The 18,489-nt window shown below is 51.6% G+C and overlaps 1 protein-coding gene across 3 annotated transcripts in view; it reads right to left on the reverse strand.

Annotated features, from left to right (window-relative positions):
• Nucleotides 1-18,489, reverse strand: part of KCNQ1 (potassium voltage-gated channel subfamily Q member 1) — a 352,441-nt gene that overhangs the window by 82,629 nt on the left and 251,323 nt on the right. The window contains exon 16 of one of the 3 annotated variants that reach the window (XM_020970731.2): nucleotides 6,791-8,049. The exons of the other annotated variants lie outside the window; for them this stretch is intronic. Coding sequence (XP_020826390.1) covers nucleotides 7,900-8,049 — 150 coding nt within the window. The 3' untranslated portion in view covers nucleotides 6,791-7,899. Of the gene's footprint in view, nucleotides 1-6,790; nucleotides 8,050-18,489 lie in introns of those variants that run through there. 3 annotated transcript variants of the gene reach the window in all.

Here is an 18,489-nt window from a genome sequence, read left to right on the forward strand (position 1 = left end):
TCCCCTATAAACTGGAAGTGTGGGATGACCTGATCTCCCACATCTCCTTGCTATAGTTCTGGAATTGGGAATCCATAAATTCAGCCAGAAGCCAGAGGAGTCCAGAGGTTGCCTCCAGAAAAGCCTTTAGAGAAAGACGTTGACGGAGGCTTCTTCAAGGGTGAGCCAACGCGGTTTCCCTGGACTCCCTGCTGTGCCCCAGCCTTGGCACACTTGTTGGGCAGATGGTCGTGGACTCACACCTCCTCAGGCCCCACAGAACCAGTGGATACGAGGGCAGAGCCGCTCACCGCCAGCTTGGACAGCTAAGCAATCACAGACTGGGGCCGGGGGGCGCTGCAGGACTGAAACCCTGGAGTCCTTCTGTGTGGGAGAACCCCCCACCTACTGAGGTGGTCCCTTCAATGCTGGGACAGCTCTCACCATTAGCAAATTTGTCCTGACTGAAGCCTCCCCCAGGCCGATGCAACAAAGCGTATCCCTCCTCCTCAGGTCAGCCTTTGGAGAACTTGGAGGCTCCTAGGCCCCCACTCTAGTTATTGATCCTTGTGTGACAAGACCCAAAGCCCTTCATTACCCTGGCTGCCCTCCTCTGACCACACCCCAAACTGAGTACAGTGCTTCGAACTGGGGTCTGGGGAGAGCTCATCTCCCTTTCTCCAGAAGCCATGGCCCTCCTGATGCAGCCCAAGATTTTGGTGGCCAACGTCATACTGAGTTTGTGGTCCACTAAGACCCCAGACATGATTTTCAGTTAAAAATCCCTCCCTGATTGGGGAAATGCTGAACAAGTTGTAGTATATGAATGTAATGGAATACTATTGTGCTATAAGAAATGATGAGCAGGCAGACTTCAGAAAAACCTGGAAAATGCTGTATGTGATGCTGAGTGAAGTGAGCAGAACCAGGAGAACATTGTACACAGTAACAGCCACGTTGTGTGATGACCAACGTTGATAGATTTAACCCTTCTCAGCAGTGCAAGGATCTAAGACATCGCCAAAGGTCTCATGATGAAAAGTGCTATCCACATCCAAAGAAAGAACTATGGAGTTTGAATGCAGATCAAAGCATACTGTTTGCTATTTTTTTCTTCTGTTTTGTTTAATTTCTTCTTTCTGGTGGTTCCTCCTATTGGTTCTAATTCTTACTTACAACATCACTAATGTGAAAATATGTTTAATAGGAATGTATATGTATAGCCTATATCAGATTGCATGCTGTCTTGGGGAGGGAGGTAGGGAGGTAGGGGGAGAAAAATTTTAAACTCAAAAGCTTATGGAAGTGATTGTTGATAAATCAAAATAAATTAATTTTTAAAAATCCTTCTTGTTAGTGAGAATCTGATTCAGAAAAGACTTTCCCCTTGCTGCTTCCTCCATCTTTCAAAGGAGGAAATAATCATTAATCCAAACTGAAAAGTCATTAGGGGCCCAGCTTTGGGCAGAGAGAGATTGAGCTCTAGGAGATGTTTGGATAATTGAGGTCCCTCATCCTGCTATCTCATGTCTCTGGACCAGACCTATGATCTGTTGAACACTCTGCATGGTAAAATAAATGCCTTCGAATATTCGAAGGGAAGTCACACAGAAAACACATTAGAATTATTCTGTTCATCCCCCAAAGACAGAATTACGGGCAATGGGGGAAGTTGCGAAGAGGTCATTTTAGCTTATTATCTCCATGAGGGCTCACATCTTCAAATTCAGCAAACATTTATTAAGTATCTACTAAGTGCCAGGCACTGGCTGACAAACTGGGCTACCAGAACAAAACAGGAATGGTCTCCACTTCTGAGAAGCCTCCATAGTCTCACGTCTTTCTCTGTCTCTATTTTTCCCTGTCTCTCTGTCTGCCTCTGTCTCTATCTCTTCGTCTGTCTCTGTCTCTCTAATATTTCCAACACTGATCCATACTCTTAATGAACATTACTGGACTGAAAAGATGAATTTGTATTGATGTGGTCAGTGAAAAGATTTCCATAGACCTGTGATTGTCAAGGGTGGACATTCTCTACACTGATGCAGACCCCAACCCTCTCTTTAATATGTTCTCAGGCAGTTGTTGAGGCCAAAAAATTCACCCTCTTCATGTACATATATACATATATATATATATACATATATATACATATATATACATATATATATACATATATATACATATATATACACACACACACACACACACACATACACACACACACACACGCACACACACACACACACGCACACACACACATATAACCTATATCAGATTGTGCGCCATCTTGGGAAGGATGGTGGGGAGGAAGGGGGAGAAAAATTTTAAACTCAAAAGCATATGGAAGTGATTGTTGATAAATCAGAATAAATTAATAAAAATAAATAAATAAATGATATATAAATAATTTGCCCTCTTCCTTGATGGCTCTGTAGCCTAGACATTATTGATTGCCCTCTACTCCTTCATACCCCTCTCTTCTAAACTTTCCTGTTACTGTTGAGGGAACCCCCTTCTTCCAGACTCTCAAGCTCCCAACCTAGGAGTCTTCCTGGATGCCTCACTCTCTCACCCTCCCCACCCCCCATATCCAAGCAGTTGTTAAGGCCTACTAACTTCACCTCTGCAGCATCTCTGGTCCATTTCACCTCTGCAACATCTCTGATAGATTTCACCTCTACAACATTCTCTACACCTCTACAACAACCTCTGTACCATCCCCCAAGTAGTCCCCCTTTTGTCTTCCGACCCTGCCCCCACCCTGACACAGACTTTCATCACCTCATGCCTGGACCATTGCAGTAGCTGCTGGGGGTGGTCTGCCTCCCTCAAGTGTCTCCCCACTCTGTTTCATCTTCCATTCAGCCACCAAAATGCTTTTTCTCAAATGCAGGTCCGACCATGGCACCCCCTCCCTATTCAATAACCTCTAGTAGCTTCCTGTTACCTCCAGGATCAAATACAAAATGCTCTGTTCGGCCTTCGAATCCCTTCATAAACTGGCCCCCTCCTCCCTTTCCAAATTTTTCACACCTTACTCCTGCAACAGGTGGGCTCCCATTTGCTAGTTCTTTTTTGTTAATCTTTTGGATGGTTTTGTGCTTACAAGTTTTGGGTTTCACATATAAAGAGGTGTCTGTGCTGGATAAAGAAGTAACCAGGTGCCTGAGTCAGTCGGAGGAGCCCTTGTCCACAAGCTAACTCAGGCCTGTGTGAGGAGCTGGGAGGAGCATGGCCACCCCTGAAGCCCCAAGTACTGCATAAGACTTTCAGGTACAGGGGCAGTCAGAGAGTGCCATGGGACGAGGATGAGGAGATTGGGGGGAGAAAGGAAGTCAGGTAATAAGTCAGTCAACAAACACTTATTAAGCATCTGCTACGTGCCAGGCACTGGGCTAAGTGCTAGGGATACAAAGAAAGGTACCAACTCTGCCCCTGCCCTCATGGAAAAGGGGAAAGCAGTGGACAGGAGGAGACCTTACTGGGCATTTGGGGTTCAGCCTGCTAAGCCAGGGAACTGCAGAGGCAATGAAGGGCCTCCAAGGGGGCCTCAGGCCCAATCTCTATTTTGCTTCTAGAAGAAACAAATAGCATTTTAGGGAATGGAAAACAAATCAGATTCACCGCATTGTGGTGGCACTCAGGACATGCCCATTCCTTTAGGCAGGACAGTGTGCATACATGTGTACATATGTATGTATCTGCATGTGGGTGTGGGGGAGGAGGGAATCTGGGAGTGAGTGAGAGGGGCCAATGGCCCTCAGAGTAACAAGGTCATGGCTCCCACCATTCCTCCACCATCCAGGAGGGGAGGAAAAGCTTCAGATCATGACTACCCATGGTCAGCCTTTCCTTCTTTCCTAAAACAGCTCTGGACCCATTAGGAGAAGCCTGTAGCCAGCAAGAGTGAGGAGTGAAGGAGGGAAGGAGGGAAGGAGGGAAAGAGGGACTGAGGGAGGGAGGGAAGGAGAGAGGGAAGGAGAGAGGGATGGAGAGAGGGAGGGAGAGAGGGAGGGAAGGAGGGACTGTGGGAAGGAGGAAAGGAGGGATGGAGGGAAGAAGGGAAGGAGGAAGGGAGGAGCCAGCCATCCCTGGGCTTCAGAGCCTCCTTCAAAGTAAAGAGGAACCAGGCTCAGCTCCTTGGGGTCCTCACCTCAGAGCCGCTGCTGGGCCCCTGGCATGACTGACCCCCACATGAATTTACAAATTGGACCAAAGACCCTCCTCCCATCCCACCGCTGGTTGTCATTGCTCAGACCAGTCCCTGATTCCTCTCCCGGGCTGAGCATTTACCCAGAAGGGCCCTATGAATGCCTCAGGCATCGGACTCCTGGTCACCAAATGATATTCATGCAGGGACCCAGAGAGCCCACTGCATGCTCCACACCCGTGGCCTCACACTCACTCGCAGCCCTTGTCCCTTCAGACTCCTCACTGTCCCCTCAGAGTCAACGAAGCCCAGAGCATCTCATGTCTACTGGAGCTGAAATGTTGAAAGCATCCATTTTCCTGCAGGCAAATATCTGAGAGCTAGAAACAGGGGAACTTGGGAGGGCAGTGGCTGTAAACTGAAGAGAATGGAGCCTCAATCTGAGCCACCCCAGAATCGTAGAGACTCAGAACTGGAAGGGCTCTGGCCAAACCATTCTGTCTACCTCCCTCACTTGACAGTGAGGGGAACTGAGGCCAGGAGCTGGGAAGGAATTGAGTCATACACAGGCTCATAGATTTAGACCCAGACAGTCCCAACAGACGCTGCCAAAGGGCTGTCAGAATGGGTGGAGGGCAGGCCCCCCAGAGTGGGGCTTCCAGGCCCAGGAACCAGAGCCTCAAGTCAGAAGGGGCTTCAAGGCTGAGGGGCTGTTCAGGTCCTGACCCTGCCCGACAAGGGGGCTCATGATGGCGCATCTGGAGGGGGCTTTGATGGCGATCCTCCCTGTCCCTTCCCGCTCTGCCCTCTGGGCCCAGCAATACAAGCCTAATTTCTCTGCCTCGGTACAGCCCTCCCGATATTTGAAAGCCCTCAGCACACCACAGCCTCCCTCTCCCCTTTCTCACCCTCAGACTTTGTTTCTCCAGGCTAAAGTTGTTAAGGATGGCTACCTAGAAGGGGTAGGCCAGGCCTCAGCTCTGAAGGAGGAGATGGGCCTGCCAGGGAGGGAGGAGGCAGGCTGGCTCCAGGGATGGGGAGGCAGAATGGAGAGAGATAAGCTGGGAGAAGAGGCCTTGAGCTGGGGCCGATAGACGTCTTTGACAGGGCTGCTGCTTACTCTGGGAATGCTGAGGGGCCTAGTTTATCCCAGGCCCAGGGCTTGGGAGCACGGCTGGGGACTCTGTTATCAGGAATGCACCTCATCTCCAGCTCATCTCCTGACACGAGCCAGCCTGACATTCTGGGGACTTTTCAGGCAGCTCAGAGTCTCCTCCTCCTCAGTGTCAGCACTATTCCCTTGTGGCCATGACTGGTCTCTCCTGCAGCCCTTAGCATGCTCCCTCTCTCCTGTCTGCCTTGATGGGGCCTGGCTACGTCCCAAGAACCCCCTGCTTTGAGGGGATGGTCCTTGTTCAGGCCGGGCCATCCCTGGGCCTTCTCTTCCTTTCCTCTTCAGCATGACTTCCATCCTCCTGAATACCTTCCCCTGATCCTGAGAACAGGGGGTGCAGAGAGCCCTGGGTTAGGACATAGGAGCCCAGGGCTCACTTTCAGCTGTCACTGACTCTATGCAGCCTTGGCGACATCCCTTCCTCCTTCTGAGCCTCAGTTTCCCCACCTATACAAATGGAACTGGTCCTAGAAGCAGGCTGGGCACCACATTTTGACCCAAACTTTAACTGCTTCTTGCTGCCCAGGGCCTTCGGTGCCCCTCTGTTGGACAAGTGGCCTCTCAGCCGCCCGTACAGAGTGGACTTCACACGGGGAAGGTCCATCCCTGCGCTCCTTGAGACTCGGTGGTCTCTTGAGCCTCCCCCCCCCACTCCAGCGTGAGGACTTGAGACAGACAGGAGATGACAAATGGACTCAATCATGCCCCCCAATGACCACACAGCCAAGTGCAAATGGGGACTTTCCAAAAGAAATTAGATGAAATGAAAGGAATATATCGATCCCAGGTCGAGCTTCCTTGGCCTGCATTTGCCTCTTGGGACCAAAGGCCTTTGTATCATCTGTCCAATTCATCTTCGTGGCGCTCATAGAAATAATGACGCTGAACCAGCAAGGCCACTTTGTCCCTTGTCCCAAGGGCCCCCATCGCCCGCCATTCATCCAGAGCGTCCATCATTAGCACACACAGAGCAAGGCTGGAGCGTTTGCGTCTGGCCGATGGAATGCCTCCGTGAGGCTAATTGCTGCTGTAAGTAGGTAGGCCCGCAGACACTGGGAACAATGACGGGGCAGGGGCAGAGGCACAGCAGGCATCAGGTACCCTCCCTCCCTCTCCAGTGAGGCCTCCCAGCTGCCTCAGACCCAGCCACTGATGGATGGGGGATGCCTAGGTGATCGGGAGTATTGTGTGAGCCGTGTCCATGAGCACTGAGCTGGCGAGGGGGCACAGACGGGGCAGTGCGGAGGCCAACTGGAAGGCACGGGGAGGATTGGAGGGGGGCCAGCCAGAGAGAGGGAAGGGACAAAGCCCGGGCCACCTCTGCTCATAGTGTGGGGTTTGGACAAAGGCCCAGAGGTGGGTCCCCCCATCCATCACAGGAGGCTCCCTTGGAGCCCCCAGCCTGACAAACTCGGCCACGCAGATGTGTAGTGAGCACCCGCCCTGAGCAAGGGTGCCTGGCCTCATCCTGAGTCACCCCAGACTCACTGGGATCAGGCCCTGGCCTGTCACCAGACGCCAAAAGCATCAGCTAGCATACCACAGTACTTTATAAATGCTGGTTGATTGGTGACATATTGTATTGATTTATTCCCTAATGGTGGGTGGCCTGCCCTGCCCAGGGCACCGCCCAAAGAGAGTGTGTCAGACCAGCCCCCAGCCCTCTAGGGATCACAACGGAGGTGCCCCTCTAACTTAAGGCACAGTCATTGTCTCAAGGCTTGAACAGGATGCTTTGGCTCACAGCAGTAAAAGCCAAAGAGTGCCTTAGGCGGGGGCCGAGGATCAAAGGACCCCATTTCTTATTCTGGAGGGCAGAAGGATACCCCAAGGACCTGGAGCAAATCTTTCCATTGACATGCAGAAAAAACGATGGTGGGCAGAGTGGGTCACATTGGAGGGTCAGCCCTGCTGCTTTCTGTGGCCTAAGCAAGGCCCTGTCCATGAAGTACACAGAGGCATTCCCAGAGCCTAGCAGCGGGGCCACTTTCCTTGCCCACCTGGGGGCTGAGGGCTCAGGGTAAGCCTGGGCCCAGGAGACAGAACCCTTGGCCTGGTCCTGGTCCCTGGTCCCCAGAACAGGCCCAGCTCTGCCCCAGAGGTCCCAGGAGGGTCCAGACAGAGTTGCCAGACACTACTCGCCCACCTAGAAAGTGGCCTCCCTTCTCCTGGCCTTTCTGAGTAGGACCAGAGGCTTCATTCACAGATGGAGGCAGCGGTGTTTGGCTTCTGGGCATCGAGCTGTTTTTCAGGCTCCAGGTTTTTTGGATTTTGTTTAAGAGGAGGAGGAGGGAGGGAGGTGAAGGCGGATAAGAGCGATTCCCCACCCCCTGACCCTCCCGTGTCCCCCAGAGTGGCTTGTCAGCAAAACGTTCTCTCAATACAAGGCTTGCCAAGAATCTCCTGGCTGGGGTCTGACACCTCATTGAGCTCGAATGGGAGGCCAGGGGAGGGGGACAGGAGCTCCCACCTTTGTAGTTGCAGCTGTTTTTGTTGGCCAGAAGCTTATCCAGGGGCCTGGGGGGACAGGCCGAAACCTCCCCCCTCCCCCTCCAGGGAGCCCCAGCCCCTCCAGGTCAGCGTCCCTCCTTTGTCAACTGGGCAGGATGAGATGCAAGCTCCGTCTTCTGCGTGCTGACTCTAGCCCCCTTCTCTTCTTCAGGCCTTGGTATGCCCCTCTGTAAAACGAGCGTCCAAATGATCTCTGAGCCTTTCTTAGTGCTGGGAGCCCAGCGGCATCAACCTGAAACAGCAACAGGGCCCAAGGATTGTGGTGGGGGCCGACTGACTAGAAAACTGCACATCAATGTCATCTCTGCTCTGCTGCACTTCTGTCTATTTTGTTAACCATTTCCCCATCCTATCTTGGCCTGGTGGGGCGCCTTTGGGGCAATCCGGGTGACTGGAGGAGGCCCGGCTTGGAAGGGCCCCCAAGGGTGCCCTCATTTTGCAGACAACCCAGTGGAGGCCGAGGAAGGAGGAGGCTTCAGAGCCGGCCTCTGCTTGTCTTCTCTCCCTTCCATGCACCAGCACGTTCCAAGAACCCCCTCAGCTCCCATGGCCCGCATTCTCTGTCACTTCCATGGCTCTGTATTGGCCAGAGCCCTGCCTGGGGAGTCAGCTGACCCGGGGGCTGGTCCCTCCTGGGTGTGTTCCCCTTAGCACATCCCCTCCTTTCTCTGGACCTCAGTTTACTCCCCTGTAAAACGAGGGGCTTGGCCTGTAATGTAGGCCTTTTACTAAGGGATTTGTTCTGTGGAGTTTGGATTCGATCAAAGGGCTGCTCTTGAGGACCTGGAGGGCCACATGTGGCCTGGAGGCCACAGTTTCCCCATTCCTGGCTACAGTCTCACAGGTCCCTCCCATCTCAGACGGCCTGTCTCCAGGCACAAGGGCCCAGGACCCAACATGCAGCTGTTCCTCCCTCCTGGTCCAGGCCTCAGGCTGCCGCTGACCACCCACCACCCCAGCCAGCCTGGGTCAGGCAGAAGGGGTCCAGCCTTGTCCCCAAGCTGAGCCAAGCCTGAAGGCCCCGTGGCCCAGCACTGACCCTTCCCTGACATCTGCTCCTGCGCACCCCACCCCCATTAACAAATGACGCCACTTAATTCAGTCACTAGCTTTCCATTACACAGTTATGAGGTAATGCCCTCCCCAACATCTGCATCTTAACCTAATTAAATCCTAATAGCCTTAATATATCAAGGAATCCAGTGTGATTAACAGCCCAAGCCATCCGTCCTCCGTGCCTTTGTCAGAAGCCACACATCATAAAGATGGCTCCATGGCCAAGCCCCCTTAGGGGAGGAGACTGAATCAATGTATTGTTTGGGAAGGGATCGCCAGCACCATGGCTGATGTGAGGGGGCTCTGCCGTGGCCAGGGAGCCCAGAGCTTCAGCAGTGAGGCCGAGGAGGGGCCCATGAGGCAGGAGAAAGGAAGTGGGGTTTCTGGGCCAGAAGCAAGCCTCTCCTGGGGCCCCGGGCCAGGCTGGGCCCAGCAGGCCAGAAAGGTGCCCTAGGGATGCAGAGATGAGAGAGGGAAGCGACACTGGAGGCCATCTCACCCAAGCTCCTCCTTTTACAGATAGGGAAACTGAGGCCCCGAGAGAGGAGTGAAGAGTCTCGTCCCAGGGCTTGTAGTACTAAGGAACGGGGCTGAAATGGGAACCTGCGTCCCCAGGCTCTAAGACCAGGGCTCCTGCTGTTGTGCCAGACCGTGAAAGTCATAAGAGGGATCCCCGTGAGAGAAGCCACCGGGCCCAGACGTCATCACCCCCAGAAGGGGCTACCCCTCCATCGTCTCCAGCCCTTGCCTGCTCCCACGAAGCTTTTCTTCAATCTCTAGCTTTCCATTCCAGAGAAGGTATCTCAGGCACATGGGAAAGGTTCACTCTTCACTGCGTTCATTCACGTCACTGAATAAGCAATGATTCCTGAGCTCCAAATAGGACCCTTAGGCACTTTATAAGCCAACCTCCTCACTTTATGGAGGAAGTCAGGCTCAGGGAGGGACAGGGACTTGTCCAAGGTCACACAGCCAGCAGTGACCCCTAACATAGGCAATGGCAGAGCTAGTCCTTGCCTTGGAGAGCTCCCAGACTCCTTGGGGAGATGAGACCCACAGAGGTAAGCCAAGGGAACACCTATCTTGTCCTGCATGGGTCTGTAGGGGTTCAGAGGAGAAGCCTGGGTCTGTGTAATTACAGAAAGCCTCTGGGAGGAAGCAAGACTTGAGCTGGGCTTTGGAGACAATGGAGGACTGGGCTGAGAGCAAGGGTTGGGGACGGCCCGCCCCTCTGCAGACTGAGCCCCCTCCCCTCCAGGTTCCTTACTTCAGAGCCTTGACTCGAGGCTGCCAACCAGACTTGCCCACTTGGGGGCATCCAGTCCTGGTGGGAGGATGCCCAGGGTGCTAATTCTCCCCGTGCGGCAGCTGCTTGGAAACCCAGCCCTCTGAGCAAAAGCAGCCTCCAGCTCCAGGCTCCGGTGCCTCCGCACCCGGTTTGGGCACAGAAAAAACAGGTGTGCTGGGCTGCAAGTCATGAATGTTTCCAGAAAAAATGAAGAGAGACCCCCTCCCCCAAGACCGCTGCCCTCTTCCTTCAGCAAGAGCAGCCTGAGGCCAGTGATAAATACCCTGTGCCTCCCTGGGGCCCCTACTCCTGCTGAGATGGAGTCCCCAGACAGGGGAGGGTGTCCTGGTGCCTCTGTGAAGCCTCCCTTGGGCCCACTTGATCCACAGAGCTGAACCCCACTGCCCACCAGCTGGCACTGCCTTCAGGGTCGGCCTCCAGGCTTCATGGGGGCACTAGTGGTAGGGAGGGGTGAGGATGGAGGCCAGCTTGGAGTCAGGTTCAAATCACTACTCTGACACTGACTAACTGAGCTCCTGGAGAGCCACTGACCCTCAGGGTGTTTCCACAGGCAGTGCCATAGGCTGAGGGAATGGGTCAGGGCAGCTGGGCCTGAGGTCTCCACTGAGAGGTCTCCCCTGGCGTCTGGACAGCTGCAGCTTAGTGACCAGAGGGCCATGCTCTGGGCTGCTGTCTCCAGGGAGCCGGGCCTTTCCTGCCTCCCTGAGATGGGAGCACACTGTTGCCCACCCTGAAATCATGTCGTACTTGTTCCATGGCAGAGAAGATGCCACGTGTAGAATGCACCCAGTACACACTCATGCACATGTGCACATACACAGACAGTACCCCAGCAGACTAGAAGCTCTTTGAAGGCAGGGCCTTTTTCACTTCTCTGTGCGTGTCCAGAGTGCCTGGCACACAGTAAGCATTTAATAAATGCCTGAGAAATTAGACTGACTTTACTGCATGCTCCCCAGCTTCCTTCCTCTGGTTCCAGCAGACACACTGACCCCAGGAAGGGCAGGGGATGGTCTACACGTCTCCATGCTGCCCCCAAACTCTGCCTATATTTCAGAGAATCTCTCAAGTGCCACCTCCTCCAGTAAGCCTTCTGGGACCAGGCAGGGTTAGCTCCTCTCTCTCTGCCCTGCCAAGTGTGGGCAAAATGGAGCCAGCGTTCTCACTGGTTGACAGTCACCACCTTGTCACCTCCACTACATGGCAGAGAAGATGCCAAGACTGGCTCGTGCCCTCCCACCCCCCCCAGCACTCAGCAGAGTTCTAGTGCTCCGGGCAGCATTGGTAGCCACCTGGCCACCTGCCAACTCAGAGACAGTCTGAATGCAAATCCTGCTGCCCATGGGGCTCCCAAACATACTGCTGCCACGCCCCTGGGATTTGGTCTGGGAAAACTGTCTTTGTTGACACTGAGGGAGTGTGCTTGGCAAACCCTGCTCTTCGGCCCTGATGCCATCACCACTGATTCCAGATTTGGGAGGTCAGAGGGTACAGCCCTCCAGCCCTTCCGCATGGTCATCCACGAGTGGGCCTTAGCACCCAGGCTCCTCACCCTCAAAGCCCTGTCCTGCCCAGGAACGAATTGCAGCATCAGCCGGCTGACATCAGCAGTGTTGAAAAGAAGGCCAGGCGGGGCTGCTCACCCGCCGAGGCCATCAGGAAGCTGGAGTCACACAGGGGCCCTGGCCTGGTCTTCGGGAGCCCTGAGGCCAACTCCCAGCTCTGCCACCAGGTGGGTGGCACCTTGATAAGTCCCTGTTCCTGTGCTCCTGGAGCCCTCCCCTCCTCTGAGTCAGTTCAGAAAGGGACTAAATGATTTCCAAGCACCCTCCCATCTCTGACCTTCTGGGTTCTAGGTCCTAAGACCTCTCCCAGTCTCGTCCTTCTGCCTGAGGCCCCTTCCTGCATGTTGTTCTATTTTCCTCCATGGCCATGCTCAGGAGATTGCCTGTCACTGCCACAAACCCCAATCCCAGCACAGCCAGTAGGCCAACGCACCCACATGCCATCAATATCTACCTCTTAGTTTTTAATTTTTATTAAAAAAAATTTTAATTATTTATTTTTAGTTTTCAATAATCACTTCCATAGGCTTTTGAGTTTTAAATTTTTCTCCCCCTCCCTCCCTGCCTGCCTCCCTCCCCAAGATGGCATGCAATTTGATATAAAGTCTACATATACATTCCTACTAAACACAGTGATGTTGTAAAGAAGAATTAGAACCAATAGGAGGAACCACCAGAAAGAGGAAACAAAACACAAAGAAGAAAAAAGAGCAAATAGTCCGCTTATTTCTGCATTCAGACTCCATGGTTCTCTCTCTGGATGTGGATAGCATTTTCCATCATGAGACCTTTGGAGATGTCTTAGATCCTTGCACTGCTGAGGAGGGCTGAATCTATCAACATCTACCCCTTACTGAAGAAGCCCTGCTCAGCCCAACGCAGGGTTACACCTGAAGAGACCTGGAGAAGGAGACATAAGCCAGGCCTATAGGGAGGTCAAGGTTATGGTTTGATTGGGGATACAAGACTCACCCAGACAAAAAGTGAAAGAAAAGCCCAGGGCGATAGGACTGTCCCGGGAGCAATGATTTCAGGACTTTCAATACGATGGAAAGTCCAAACCTGAGAACAGCACGCCAAAGCAGGCTCCATGTTGGGATGGAAGACTGGAGTTCGGTTGGTGTGTGAGTGCCCAAAGACATTCAAGGCTGTGGCTCACGAGGGAGGAATCGGCCTTGCTCTGCTTGGCCCCAGAGGGTAGAACAGGGAGCTGGGGAGGGGACCCCAAAGGGGTAGCTGAAGGCTGAATGGTAGGAAAGTCTTCCTCTCAATGAGAGATCCCCAGTGTGAGAGGGGATGCCTGTGCAGAGGGGATGGTGGGCTCTCTTTCCTTCACCCCTCCATTCTGCCCCAGGCTGGATGGCTACCAATGGGCTGTGGTGTGGAGAATCTGTGTTGGAGCAGATAGATGTCTTTGGCTAGCCCTCTGAGCAGATTCTTTGAGACTCTCTGTGCGTGTGAGTGAGTGAATGAGAGAGAGAGAGTGTGTGTGTGTGTGTGTGCGTGTGTGTGTGTGTGTGTGTGTGTGTGTGTGTACTAGTGCACATGCAAGTGCTATTGCTGGCTTTTCGTGAGAAGACAAAGAAAACTGACTGCTACATCCCCAGAACTGAAGGGTGGAAGTAGAGGCAGAACTGACCAGCCCAAGGCAGGATCCTGAGGTGTCCTGGGATTAGGAGAGCTGTCGGGAGGAGGACGAGGTAGCATTTGCCTCTTCCCCAGAGCCCCTACAGCCACACCAGGTTTTCAATAAGACAAAGGCAGAGTAGGGCAGGAAGAGGCACTGGCTCTGTTGCACTGGCTGGGCCTGGCGCCGGCCCCATTTGTGCTGAGTGGGCACAACAGGGCCATTTCCCAGCTAATCTCTGAGTTTCCATGATGCGGCAGGGGGGAGAGGGAGGAGACGGAAGCCTGGGCCACATTGGGGGAGAAAGCATTCCATGGAAAACAGGTTTTTCATGCCTCAGAAGTCAAGCCAGCCAGCAGGAAAGGGTGTGTGCCTCAGTGTGGAGGAAGCCAGGACACCTGCCCTGGCACCCTCTTGCTCTGTGAAGCCCCACTTTGCCCATTTCCTGCAGGGATTGGGATCCCACAAAGCATCCCTTCAGCTGGTTCTTTGAGGAACCTGCCCCATTGTCGGTGGCTTTCCTGATCTCCTGGGGGATGCCCACTCAAGGCTCTTCCCTCCCACCCCACGCTCCCCCCTGGAGCTCAGCACTGGCTCCAGGGGCCCTTGGAGACTATGGACTTGATTATAGAACTGGGAAAGCTCATTTCCTTTTTTTGGCACCTAGTTGCCTTTTAAATTTTAAAGTCTGTGCTGACATTGTAAACAGAATTCCCATGCTTATATCCCCAAAGTAGGCTGAGCTGGTGGGAAAAGGGAAGGTTGGAGGGAGGAAGGGCATGGGGAGGGATTCACACTTTATTTAAACACAGCAGGATCGTAGGGTCACCCAACTCCTTACTCTGCTGGTCAGGGCAGCATGGAACAGAAGAAGGATATCAGGTCAACTCTGGTTGTGCCATTTACTCCTTGTGTGACCTTGGCAAGTAATTCACCTCTTTGGACCTCAGTTTCTTCATCTCTATAATGGGGGAGAGGTGGGGCAGATGGCTACCAAGGCCTTTTCCAATTCCATGATCCCACATTCTATACTTCTGAGGGGCTTTTACTGGTCAATGGCTCCTAATGCTTTCACTCTGTTCTCTGCCCTGCTCAAAAAAGCTGGTGGGAAATTCCTTTGCACTGTGAGGGATACTTGTGCTCTACAGACCAGCATCCACTCTGGATGTAGCTGGGGTAATAAAGTGAGCACTGAATTTGGAGTCCAAGGACCAGTGTTCAAATCCTGGCTTGCCTCTATGCTACCCGATCTGTGGGGTAGCTAGAGGGTGCAGTAGAAAGAGCAGCCATCCTGGAGTCAGGAGGACCTGAGTTCAAATCTGCCTTGAGACACTTCCTAGCTGTGTGACTCTGGGCAAATCATTTAACCCTGTTTGCCTTAGTTTCCTCATCTGTAAAATGAGCTAGAGAAGGAAATGGCAAACCACTCCAGTATCTTTGCCAATAAAACCCCAAAAAGGGTCACAAAGATTCAAACATGACTGAAAATGACTAAATAATAAACGGTTTTATCTGTGGGCCTCAGTTTCCTCCTCTCTAAAATGAAGGGGCTGGCCTAGCCTCCATAACCCTGACCCTCTTGGTCTTGGGAGGCTGTACTTCCTTATAAAGTTCATATGGCATCTGCAGAATTTACTTAAATATGGGGCAGGGCAGAGGGCCCCACTCCCTGCCCCCATCCTCCACCTTCCGCTCCGAGATCTGCCACAAGGGAGGGAGACCTAGCTTCCCCCATCTAGATGTGAGGAGGCCTGGGATTAAGGCCAGAGCTAGGAGTGCTGGGAGTTAGCTGAGTGCCCTGGAGAGTCCTGTGATTTCTGGGGCCCAGCTTTTTCCCCAGAGTCAGCAGGGCTCATGCTGGAGCTGTCTCCAGCCCTGATGGCTTCAGAGATAATGCTGGTCCTCTGTCTGGACCACCTCTGCCTCTGGCATCCCAGGATGGCGGCCTGGGAAAGCTTTCCCAGGCTCTGTGTGAGAGGGGGCCACAGGCTGGGGAAGGGTTGCAAAGTGCGCACAGAAAGCTTTGTCTCTCAGGGCAGTGTAAGCTTCACTTGGCATTGGCTGGCACTGCCAGGGAAGGGAGGAGAGGAAGAAGACTTGTTCTGTGCCACTGAGGCAGGTGAGTGAGGCAGTGCAATGGAAAGCTAAGAAGTCTCTTTGCGAGTTCAACCACTGGGCTTCACATCCCATTTATGCCCCTGACTAGCTGTGTGACCCCAGGATAGTCAGTCAACCTCTCTGGGCTCCTTTGGCTACCTCCTCTGGAAAATGAGAGTTTAGCCTTAATGGCCTCTAAGGTCCCTTCCAGGCCCAACTCTATGGTCCTCTGACCCCAGAGGTCAGCCAGTCTCTGTCCCTTCCCTTGGTGGGCATCTGAGACACAAAAGGCCTGGAAGGACCAAGGGTGCACAGTGAAGAGGTCAGAGCTCAGCAGCCAGAGCCCTCTGTCAGCACCAGCTGCTGCAGAATCTGCATCCCTACAGCCGTGGTCTTGCCACAGAAACCAAGCCACAGAGCAGCCACTGGCCAAATAAGACTTGCTATTTTTAGTCTGGGGCTCTATAGAGCAGCTTTCTTTAAGCAGAGGGGATGAGCTGCTTGGGTGACATAAAGCCTTCTGTGACCATGAGAAAGGTCACCTCTCAGGCACAGAGTGAGCCGAGTCTACAGAGGCTTGACAAGGTCCTGCCTGCCCCACTCCCCAGCCCAGCTCCCTCCTACAAGGAACTTAAAAGCTTGCTCACTCCAGAGAGGAGTCATCTTGGCCCTGCCTGCCCAGGCCTGCCCACCGGGCCACTATGAACATGGTCCCTGAAATATTCCTCTATTTGTGAAGATCTGGGGCCTCACTGGAAGGGCTCCACCCTACTGGGTCCTGGGAGACCTAGGGCTGATAGGTGGGCTAGACTCCTAAAGGCAAGGCCCCCTTACAACATCTTTACTGAATGAATGAATCAATGAATCAATGAATGAAGACTAGCCAGCCCTAAGTCCCTCTGGCTGGTTCATGACATTAGCTTTGAAGTATGTTCTAGAACAAACCCATTGAAGCAGAAAGCTGGGAAACAATTTTTACAGCCAGTATCTCTGATAAAGTCCTCATTTCTAAAATATGTAGAGAACTGAGTCAAATTTATAAGAACACAAGTCATTCCCCAACTGATAAATGGGAAAAGAATATGAACAGGCAGTTTTCAGATGGAGAAATCAAAGCTATAGTTATATGAAAAAAAAATCTAAATCACTATTGATTAGAAAAACGTAAATTAAAACAACTCTGAGGTACCACTTCACACATATCTTATTGGCTAATATGACAAAACAGGAAAATGATAAACGTTGGAGATGTGAGAAAATTGAATACCAATGCATTGTTGGTGGAGTTGTGAGTTGATCCAACAATTCTGCAGAGCAACTTGGAACTATGCCCAAAGGGCTATAAAACTGTGCATACCCTTTGATGCAGCAATAGCACTTCTAGGACTGTATCCCAAAGAGTCATAAAAATGGGAAAAGCACCCATGTGTACAAAAATATTTATATCAGCTTTTTTTGTGGTGGCCAAGAATTGGAAATTGTGGGGGTGCCCATCAATTGGGGAATGGCTAAAGAAGTTGTGGTATAGGAATGTCATGGAATACTGTTGTTCCATTAGAAATGATGAGCAGGAAGACTTCAGAAAAACCTGGAAAGACTTCTATGAACTGATGCTGAGTGAAGTGAGCAGAACCAGGAAGACATTGTACACAGTAACCGCCATGTTGTACGATGACTGACTTTGATAGACTTAGCTCTTCTCAGCAATGCAAGGATCTAAGACAATCCCAAAAGACTCACAATGGAAATTGCTGTTCACATCCAGAGAAAGAACTATGGAATCTGAATGCAGATGGAAGCATACTATTTGCTCTCTCTTTTTTTTCTTTCTCATGGTTTTTCTCTTTGTTTCTAATTCTTCTTTACAACTAACTAATGTGGAAATATGTTTAATATGATTGTATATTTATAGCCTATATCAGATTGCACAGTCTTGGGGAGGTGGGAGGGTAGGGAGGGGGAGAAAATTTAGAATCCAAAATCTTATAAAAGTGAACGTTGAAAACTAAAAATAAATAAATGAATAAATTTTTTTTAAAAAGAGAATTGCAGGCAAAAACTTCAAAAAAAGGACAACTCCTTGGGTCTTCTCTGTGACTCACTAATACTGTCTATAAGGAGCTGACTTAATTGATATGAAGAAATGGGTGAAAGACCAGACAGAGATTAAGAAAGAATGCTGGACATCCATGAGTACAGTGGAGGCCCCGTTTGGAGGCTCCCCAAGAAGATACAAGGGGTTGCCCCAGGAAAACAAGAAACAAAGTCAGGTCTTCCAAACACATATGAGGTGCTCCTTCCTTGAACTAATGGCTCTTTATGGTTCCCCTGGATTGTGGCCATTAGGTGATCCCACTGCCAAAGAGTTTCAGTGACAGTAGGTTGTCCAATTCCTGCCGGGGACAGATGGATAAGAAAAATCTCATTCATAGAATGTTTGATCTGGAAAGTACCTTTGAGAGCCCAGCATCCCACCTGGACAAACTTCTACCCTAGCAGGAAATGTGGAAGAGACTTCCTACCTGAGGCTGGAGTTGCATCAATTTGGGGAACTTTAGGTGGGCCATCCTGACTGCACATGGGGCTTCTGACTCCCTGCTCCCTCCAGACCACCAAGTCTGCCAGCCTGCTCCTGAGCCTGGCCCCTGACTCATTCTCAGCCTTGTCTGAGCCCTTGTTTGTCCTCCCTTCTCACTTTCCTCCCTTTATTCCCCGTGGTCTTCCCCAGGTTGGAATGGAACATTTCTATTAACTCAGAATCCTCTCAATTTATATAACTTTGGTTGGTTTGACTAGATTCAATTCATTTAAGTAAATGTTTATTATAAAAATAATTATTATGAAATGAAAACATGGAAAGCACTTTGCAAACTTGAAAGCAATGCATACATGCTAGCTATTATTATTTATTAATATCAAATGCCTACTACACAAGGAGCTGTACCCATTGCTGGAGGTGTGAAAATGACAAAGAGAAACAACCTCTGACTTCAAAGAGGGTAGCACTCATGGGTTTAA

The sequence above is a fragment of the Phascolarctos cinereus genome, unplaced genomic scaffold, assembly GCF_003287225.1.
Source record: "Phascolarctos cinereus isolate Bilbo 61053 unplaced genomic scaffold, phaCin_HiC Scaffold_9;HRSCAF=440, whole genome shotgun sequence".
Lineage (NCBI taxonomy): Eukaryota > Metazoa > Chordata > Mammalia > Diprotodontia > Phascolarctidae > Phascolarctos > Phascolarctos cinereus.